General features: G+C 35.7%; 2 protein-coding genes across 4 annotated transcripts in view; one reads left to right on the top strand and one right to left on the bottom strand.

Annotated features, from left to right (window-relative positions):
• LOC109539811 (pyrokinin-1 receptor) overlaps nt 1-10,117 on the top strand; it is a gene marked incomplete in the record, with an annotated part of 36,868 nt that overhangs the window by 9,349 nt on the left and 17,402 nt on the right. For all 3 annotated transcript variants that reach the window (XM_048668396.1, XM_048668394.1, XM_048668395.1), the window contains 1 exon segment: nt 9,351-9,540. In XM_048668396.1, the coding sequence (XP_048524353.1) occupies nt 9,351-9,540 (190 nt within the window).
• Nucleotides 1-10,117, bottom strand: part of LOC109539810 (prolyl 4-hydroxylase subunit alpha-1) — a 117,734-nt gene that overhangs the window by 93,594 nt on the left and 14,023 nt on the right. The window lies entirely within an intron of this gene.

The raw sequence follows: 10,117 nt of genomic DNA, 5'->3' as shown, positions 1-10,117 counted from the left end.
TAGATCTGTAGGTTCACGCCTGTGCTAAAGATTCCGAAAATTTCAAGTCGCTACTTGCTTCAGTTTGGAAGAGGCGTATTTTTAAAGACAGAGCGCAGTTGGGAAAAAATGTTCATTATGGCATCAACATTTACTAAGCTGAAAAAATTGATATTTTGGACAATTTTTACTAATCAATCTAGATCTGTAGGTTCACGCCTGTGCTAAAGATTCCGAAAATTTCAAGTCGCTACTTGCTTCAGTTTGGAAGAGGTGAATTTTTAAAGACAGAGCGCAGTTGGACAAAAATGTTCATTATGGCATCAACATTTACTAAGCTGGAAAATATTGATGTTCCTGGTGATTTGGATAAAACTTTCCACATTGGTAGAGCCAAGTATTTGCTAAACATTGTAAATTTTTTCAATCACTACTTTCTTCAGCTTGGAATTTGCGAATTTTTAAAGAAAGAGCGCAATTGGCCAACCTTTTTCATTACGAGACTTTTCTAAGAGGGCAAAAATTGATATTTTAGAACAGTTTTACTAACCTTTGTAGATCTATAGGAAAAGTATTTGCTAAAGTTTTTGAAAGTTTAAAATGGCTACTTGCTTCAGTTTGAAAACTGCGAATTTTTAAAGGAGAAAGCGCACTTGGGAAAAAATGTTCATTATGAGACCGCCATTTATAAGCAAGCAAAAATGTATATTCCGGACTATTTCTGTTAAACTTGCTACATGCGTACAGTCAACAATTAGGCGCGGAAAATGGTTGCAGATAATACCAACCGAAACGTTGCGAATAAATGTATGGAAGACAATGGAAATCCGAATAAACCATCCAACCTCCAATCGTAATATTGCCTACCATTTTTAAGACAATAAATACGTTTGTCTTTTGGAGTCCACAGAAATTAAGACAATTAATCATTCCTGGCTTAATAAAACAGGATTTGTTGCGGAAAAGTTTGTGAATTTGTCTGGGATTTTTTCGACATCGACAAATCTCCCGACAGGCCAGACGGATTCATTCAATTAAGTCACAGTTTGAATATTAAGATTGGAAACGACTGCGGCCAATGTTTTTGAATAAATAATTGCACGCTATTTAGATGCAATAAACATAACAGCTTTTCAAACATCTATCGTCCATTTGAGCAATTACTTGAACAGTTATAAGCATCATTTCGCCTTCCAAAGATCCGAATTAAATTGCACTTTTGTATCAATTTAAATAACATTAATGTAATTATAAACGTCGCTAAAGCATTTGCTCTGGCATAATAACTATGTCCAAATTCGACGCAAGTTTATATTTAAAGTGTATTTTTTAAATAAGCCGCTGTGATTTTACAAAACCCAAACAAAAACTCTGCACAATTTATGCGATCAAAAAAATAATGGGTTTTTCAACTTCCAAAAATTCGTAATGGAATTCAAAGCTGTTCAAGGTAAAAAATGTTTATTATACATAGAGTTTTTCCATCAGTGCGCCTTTTCGTGATTTTGGCCGAAAATATAGCTACAAAAAACGTATAAATGCAACTAGCGCTTTGCAACAGAACTTAAATTTAATTATTTTTGTTGTGATATGCATTCGAATTTAAGCTCCAAAACAGAATTTTAATCCCCGACTTAATTAATGGCTTTGAGTGAAACACAATGGAAATGGCAAAATAAAGTCTGGTATTTTAGTTTAGAAAGTTGAGTTTATGCCTTTGTTTTCGTATTATTTGTTTTAAAGGCCTGATCGACTTAAGGTTCAAAAATACGGTGAATTGGGGGCAAAAAATTGATCGGAATTAGTTTTCTGGTAGATTTTTTTTTGAAGATTTCGCTTACTATGCGTTACCAGCAGCTTTATTGGTGTTTTATTTTTACTTTTTGTCGCCTTGCAACAACGCTGTTCTTTAAAAGTAGGAAAAACGTCCCATTAAAAACGAATTTTCACTGTTACTTTTTAATGAATGGAAAAAAGCTGCATTACATCATTTTTCTACTTCATTCCTTTCCAGTTGAATACTTTCGTAGACCTTAAAAAATGATCGTTAAATTAATTGTTCAGGCTTAAACCTTCATGGCCACAATAAAAACAAACTTGAGCATTTACATCAGCCTTACACGAGATCTGTTTGTTGTTATTTCAGTTAATTTCCCACTTGCATTTCCTGCATTGAAACGATGCAGTACATGGCAAACGAAATTGGTAATTGTACGAGTAAACGGGCGAATTAAATACATTAAAGTAGCAGGAACAACAGATAATTATTAATAATTCATCCTTAATTGCATGTTTGACAAGGACTGTTTTAGGTTTTGCATAAAACATTGAACACAACAGTAGCGAACACTTGAAGATACTCATGGTTAATTAAGGCGTTTCTGGGGTGTTGATTTATAAACTATTTAGTGGAAGATTTTGCATTTTTTTCTGATCACAATCAATGTTTTGCAGGCTTACAGCCTTGGAACCGTGCCATAATTGACTTTTTTTGAAATTTTAGAGTAAACTGAGTACGAACAATGCAGATAAGCGATTGGTGCAAAATCCGAAAATTTTGCTTTGTTTGAAAATTATGATTTTCAAAATTGCGTTTGAACCCTTAAGTTCGCACTAATTTTGAGGAAAATTGTCTGGAAAAACCCAAAATCGACACCTGAATAGTCGTAAATTAAGTCGATTTCAAAATACAACCAAATTAATTGAGAAAGTCCAGTAAAAAATGCAAAAATTTGGCAAGATTGTAAAAAATACATCTTTAGTCTCACCTGAGGATTTTTTTTCTTGTTTAAGTGCAGCGTTTTGGCTATACATAAAAAAGGCTTTTGAGTCCCCATCTGTCCCAGCTTGCTATATGTATATGATTTTTTTTAAAGGTCGACAGATTTTGCACTTATGAAATCTTAAGCATAGGTTGAGTTTTTTTTTATTAACTTTTTCCAGGACTTTGAGGAAATTTTGTTTGCGTATAAACTGAGGCTTTGGCTACAAAAAAGGCGACTTTCAAGTCTCCATCTGTCCCAGTTTGCTACTTGTGATTTTTTTAAGTTTGACGCATTTTGCACTTATGAAACCWTAAGYACAGATTGATAWTTAAAAAAAATAAACCTTCCCACAATTTTAAGGCAATTTTGTTTGTGAATAWGTTCAGGCTTTGGCTAGAAAATGGACGACTTTYAAGTCTCCATCTGCTGCATTTTACTATGTATATGCTTATTATTTTTTTAATAAAATCGACGCAATTCGCACTTATGTAACTTTAAGCACGCATTGACAATTTTTTTTAAATTAACTTTTCACAGGATTTTGAGTCAATTTTGTTTGAGAATCAAGTGAGGCTTTACCAAGATATGGAACGACTTTCAAGCCCCCATTTGCTCCAGTTTGCTACTTATGATTATGTTTTTTAAATAAGTAAAAGATTGACAAGTTTTTAAAAAATCTAAAAACGTTAAAAAGTTTTCAACAAATTTGTAAACGAATGTCTCGTCTATGCAATGAGCCTTAGAACCTGATGGTGGCTAAACTAGAGCCAAAACGTCGGCACAAGGCAAGCTGTTTTCTCCCTTCGAGTGCCGTTAACCATCTTTTCTATATTCATTGAACATTCAACTCTGATTTTGTGGCCATAAAGCAGAAGGGAAAATGTCAATATTATCCAGACAAACGAGATTAAACATTAATCGATACAGATCCACTACAGCCCAAATATACAGCCAATTACATTGAACAAACGAATTCGGCTAGTGCTTGTTCAAGGCAGGCCTCCAACTGATTTCGCCTTTTGATTTATGTGTTTTTTTTTGGAACTTTTCCCCATTCATCTAATATTGAAATAGAGCTTTTGTGTCCGGAAAACGCGCTCTATATCCAATTGACAGCTAAATTGATGACTTGGGACCAAAAAAAAAACATTTCCCACAGAGAACACATTTTGTCGCACAGTTGATCAATAATGCGATTTTCAACATGCATAATTGATGAAAAGAAACATTTCCGGTGTGATCAGAGGCCTGGAAAAGCCTAATCCATTTATGATTGGTCTGAAAGCTTTCTGATACAGATTTCAGCCACGAGTATTGAATAGGATTTTTCTTTTGGCAAGATCTGTGTGTCTGAGCTGGAAAGAGTTATTTGGCTTGCGACGTCTGCCCAACTAAAATATTCAGTATTGAACTTCGATGTTTTGAACTCCTTAATGTTCGCATCAAACTTAAAAACTTACTATAAGTTCATTAACTTCCACTTAATGGGCGAAGGAGGCTCTAAAGGACCGATGAAGCTACAAATCGGCAAATGCTGTTATTGTGCAAGATAATGCTAACGAAGATTAACAGAATTGACAGAAAATAAGTTAATTTTTAACGTGTCGCAAGCAAAAGTGGCACGCATCTTCGGTTGGTGGCTGCGCTAAGCAAAAATAATCAGTTTCCTTTATGCTGATTGGTTGGTGTAGCTATTAACAGAGGAACACTGCAAAAATTTACATAATTCGACTGTAAAAGTTGTACATGCAAAATGAAGCAATAAAATTGAAATAAACATTTCAGTACAACACAAAACGCTAAATACCGTTTATTTACGCATTGGATTAATGTGGAGATTAATTGCCCATAATGTGTATTTGCCCTATTGCGTTTCAAAGCGATTTTTACGGTTTTACGCATTTTCCAGAATTGAAAAACGCAAATATCCAACTACAAAATTGCAAAGGCTTCGCCAACGCATTTTCCAGTTCCAGGCATTTTTCGATCGTCTCTTCCAACCGCTTAATAAATGTCCAAAACCGCATAAATTATCCGAAAAAGAATAAGTCCAAGTCACTTGGGGTACAAGGCGGATAGAAATTGGCTTCTTACATCGGTTTCTGAAGCATTTCTCAGATTGCCTCTCTTGCTATCTTTGCCCAATAAGCCGCAAATCGTCTGACTTCGTCCATTAAACTTTCAGGATTTTCCACTGGAAACTATATCGAAACTATATCGAACCAGAAATGTGGCAAAAGAGTCCCTAAATAATAGCAAATAATTACTAAGCAATTTAAAAGATTAGTTGTAAATCTTGTGAACCAAAAACAAAGTAATGGAATATTCGCTGAAATAGAAGAGACGCAAAAAACCATTGGTTAGGTGTTTTCGTTTAACTCAATCCAGTTGGGGGGTGCGAAAGGAGAACTCTGAATACCCGGGGCCCCAAAGGCTTTAATGGAAATCCTAGGCCTAATTTTTTGCTGATAATGAAACTGAAATTTGGGCCGAGAACGGCGAAATTAACACGAACTTCCCAAGTCAAATAATTTAATATTCGGTCAAAGCAGGTGTGCTCAACAAAGCAACTTTAATTAGTGAAATATTATGCAATTAATTCCAGTTTTTTTCGCTATTGAAAATGCCGGCAACTTTCCCAGCTCGTAAATAACTCCAATTGATATCAGAGAATCAGTGATTTCAGCCAATTTGTTTTCGTCCCTGATTTGAAGCCCACGAGAGCGAAACTCCGATGAAACTTTTCTACAGATTCCGTCCATCCATTGTTAGTGCCTATAAATTACTGGCACAATTTCCAAAGAGTTTCTTCAGTTCGGATATATTTATGAGAGGTAAATAAAGCGACGCCGGTTCAAACAAAACCGATTTATTGATGAAAAATCATAGTGAAAAAAATATATAAACTGTCCCAGAAAAACGAGTTTGTAAATTCATGTTCAAGTGGGGCCCTAAAACATGTTTTCTTAGTTTCCCAAACAGCTAAAATTAGAAGTATGCAATTTTCTAGATATGTGAAGCTCTAAGATGCTAAAAAACTAAAGACTTAAAACCTGCGCTGTGCTTTGGATGGAAAATTTTGTGCTTTCCAATTGAAAATTGTGAAACTCTGTGGTTTTTACATAAAATTGGCACTCTAGCTGAAAATCCATCAGAGGCCCCATTTTTGAGTAAAATTGACTTGAGGATTTAGTTGCCAACAATCAAAAAATAATAATGTTGTATGATCTTCTATTTATACCAAGTTTTACTTGTTTAACTGGCCAATAGGTTCAGCTCTGAATAACTTTCCACTTAGTTTCTCTAAATAATTAATTTTTCAATTGAACTTACGGCAGCATGTGATTTCGTCAGCTCCAGACGCTCACAAGAAAGGGCCTTTGATTTATTTAAACGCTCCCTCCTCACAAGCAACATAAAAGTCCAAACCGTTTACTGTAAAGCCGATTTTTTCGAGAATTACATCAACGAAAGTAATGGGAAAGCACTAAAGAGTTCGTCTGAATTGAAACTGTTTGCGCAAATGTCCGATTTCTCAGAGTTTTTTGTTGCTTGAGACTGGGCTGAGTTCCAAAGGTTTTCCAAAGAAAAATCAGCGATTTGACCAATAACCAGAAAAGTAAGGAAAACTGCTGTCTAATTACATTAAATCCCCAAACCCAGCTGATATTTTCGTGTAWWTCTMAMGGGTTTAWAGCGTCACAATTTCCTTGCGTCTAGTTCGAATAATTTGTCAAGTCTGCCAGTATGGCGCTTTTGATAAGAACGTTATTATTTCTCTAGTCGGATTAGGGCTCTTCTGGGATTACCATTCTAATGCCACTCAAAAGGCTCCAGTTATGGCAAATATTTGGACCCAACAAAATCCCTTGTGCATTTTTCCGCAGCTCGTACCAGAAAGTGTCTACGTTCTCCACTTTGGGGAAGAAGCGAAATTTCATATTTATAAGAATGGATTATTGCAGGGAACATTTGCTGACGGTGGACATAAACGTGCCCGCATTGTTTCACATTAAATTGCAAGTTAATAAAACAAAATTGCTTCAACAGGCAACCTTTTGGATAAGCGATCTGCGGATAAGCGATAGAGAAATTACCCCAGGCGTAGGTTGGAGTTGAGCAACTGTTGGAGCAATTTCAGCTGCACGCTTTGCGCTCTAATTTTTATCGATTTTCCAATAAATCAGTGTTTTTTTAACGATGCTTTCCTGATATCGACTCAAACGGGTCAGATGAAACCAGTCAAACTATTCGGCGTCTTCGACTGTCTGTCCTACTAGCTGAGCAGGAATTTTCCACTCGTATTCAAAACAAGTTTTTTGATCCAGTCGAAATTTACATAAAATCGTTTTTTACTACATATCGAACAGGCTCGGAATAAACCTGTTGTTTAATGGGAAAATTAGTTAACGTAACATGCAAAATTGCCGATTTATTGGTCTTCATCAAACTAAAATCACTTGTTTTAATTTGGTTTGAACACTTGGCGCCTCGAATGCTGCAACGGTTCGGCTTAAATTTTTTTACGCAAAAAGAAGAGACGCTTTCTCTTCCTAATTGATCATAAAACTGGAAACTAATTTTTAATTTCGACAAAATCCAGGGCCTTTAATTTTTTTCTAGACAAAAGCAGCCGATTTATATTAACTTTTGAGCATTTGTCATCTTGAATACTGCAACTGGGCGACTTTAATTTTTTCTCTAAAACGGGGTGGCGCCCAAAAAATCTATGGAGACCTTTTCTGTTCCTAATTAATCACAAAATTGGAAAAAAAGTCCTTTCAGTGTTCACCTGCTTTTGTTAATTGATAAATTCCAGCGATGGTACAAGAAAGCTCGAAATAATCAGTTAATTTTCATGGCAATTACATGTGATTAGCATTAAAAATCCACTACGACAATTAGTTGAAACTACGGCTCTAATTGATTCTAAAATCAGAGCGAAAATTAATCAAATTACCAATATGAAATAGTTTGATATTTCGAATGCAATCGACCACGTTGTTGGTGGCTTTAGGTCAAAGCGACTGAATGAAATTCGTTGAACGAAGACGAACAGTTCAATTAATTATCAAAAATGCCCTTGCAAACTAATAGTTAAAGTTCCACAGTTCAGGGGCTGAATTGCGTTTGGTTTAATTGAACTTTTCATTGCTTTTATCCAGCGAGGATATAAAGGAAAATCCTGCAAAATTTATTGGAGCAAGAATGCCTCGTGGCTCATTTGAATTCTAAACATTCCTAGATTCACTACTTAATGGAAATCGGTCAGATTATGAAAAATGCATTCAGCTTTATTTATAGACGTTCCATTTAACTAGTACAAACATGCCAATGTTGCTGTGAAAAGCAATGGGAATTTGTTGCCTCAATTTGAAAATCGGTCTAACTTAATGCTTAATAAGCGTCTATCAAGGGGCAGTTGGCGGCAGTAAAATAGAGTATATTTGATATAAAAGTAGTGTTTCCGGTCGATTATAATAGGAAGAAACCGTCGAAAACGACAGGGAAAAGAAAATTGATTAATGGAGAAGACACTTTTGAAATACAGCCCCAGAGTTGAATATAAAATTCCGCGGGAGCGATTTGTTTCTTAAACTACTCATTTTGTACCTGTGAAAAAATCTCCTCTTCGCATAATTTCACGGTCTGGCGCAATATTAGACAACAGCCAGGTTAAGAACCTTTTCTGCCCTTAAACCCCCACGATTTTCGACCCGTTGATTAATTACTAAAGACCCAAACACCACATCTACATATTGAGGACCTTCATAGGCCGACAGCTCTGTTTTCTTTGCCTTGATTAAAAATCGCGATATTCCCAGCTCTTCAATATCGCAGACTCAACAGCGCCCTATCAACTCATATGCAGGTGCGGATCGTTCGCAGTTCAAGACATTCTTGACTTTGCTATTTGATGCAGAAACTTTGAGATTGCAGCCATAAATCAGTCACCTCTGTACTCTGTCGAGTGGCTGATACAAAAGAATATTTTCAATGGAAACAGCGCCAACAGACGCATAAAATTGAAATAAAAATGCTTTAAAAATTGCAAACTGCAGCCTGCCTGGGAGATTTACAGTTTGTCTGGTTAATAAAATACTTGTTCCCGTTCTGGCATTCGCACTAACCAGGCAAATATTTACTGATGCTGTAAACAAGCATTAAAATTGATGTTGCTTCCAGATAAAACAAGCTGCGCTTATTCACTAGTAGAAGTGAAATGAAAACAGCCACTTTGTCGATGTCCAATTAGGCACGTCACGGACTTACCGATATAAAATCAGGCTTTTTACATTGTTTCATGTCCATGCCTGATAAAATTTTAGAGTATGGCGTGACTGATCAAAAAAGCTCTCAATTTGAGGCTTTTGGCATACAAACAAATGTGCTCTGCACATAAATAAGGAAACCCGTTTCGATTCAAGTAGCATGGGAATTAATGGAAATTGCCTTTTCCTATCGTTCACGTAAACTAGATCAATTCTAGGGTAATTTAGGAATTAATATTACACAAACTGAAGCGATTTCTCTATTTGTGGCTCAGTTTGACCGATGATCGATCGAGTTTTTTTGGAAACTTTGAGAGATTTTTTTCTGTTTCAGATATCCGTACATTTTTGGAAACCTTTTCTGCTTCCTCAGAGGACTGTTGGCTGAAACTTCAGGAAATGCCACTGTATTGACCATCACCGGATTCACAGTGGAACGATATCTGGCCATCTGCCACCCATTTCTATCGCATACCATGTCCAAGCTTTCTCGAGCTGTGAAATTCATTTTATTAATTTGGTTTGTAAGTATTTCATTCATCGGCAATTGATGGATTTGTATGAGTGTGTAAATCGCTTTTAATGCGCGATTGTTGACGATGCCAAGGAAAAGTGATAAATCAAGTGCGGGCTGAATTGGCATTAAGCCAGAAGTTAAAGATTGCTCGCAAGCCATTCGTGAATGCGCTTTAAAGCCACTCTTCTTAATGATATCAGTTTCGCTAGGAACTTTGTGGGCAAATGGAAATAAATCGGAGATAATTTATCAAATGGCAACAATGTTTGTTTTTTAATTAATTCGCAATGTTCCGGATGGAAGTTGAACGGTTTATTCGCCTTCAATTGTTTTACAAAGGTGTTTTTAATACAACGTTTCGCTTGGTTTTGAGTTTTGAAAACGTCCGTTATTAGACCGATATTTACTAAGCTGGCAAAAATCGTTATTCCCAAGCAATTTTTATTAAACTTTCTACATTTGTAACTTGAAGTGTCTACTACATATGGAAAAAAATCCAATTCGCATCATGCTTTAGTTTGGAAGATGCAAATTTTTATAGGAGAGAGCGCAGTTGTTAATTAATTAAATAAAGAATAGGGGTT

This window comes from Dendroctonus ponderosae, unplaced genomic scaffold, assembly GCF_020466585.1.
Source record: "Dendroctonus ponderosae isolate FM_Combo_2020 unplaced genomic scaffold, Dpon_F_20191213v2 Dpon_F_20191213_7, whole genome shotgun sequence".
Taxonomy (NCBI): domain Eukaryota; kingdom Metazoa; phylum Arthropoda; class Insecta; order Coleoptera; family Curculionidae; genus Dendroctonus; species Dendroctonus ponderosae.
The sequence above is the reverse complement of the archived record's forward strand: the minus strand, read 5'-3'. Positions and strand labels throughout refer to the sequence as shown.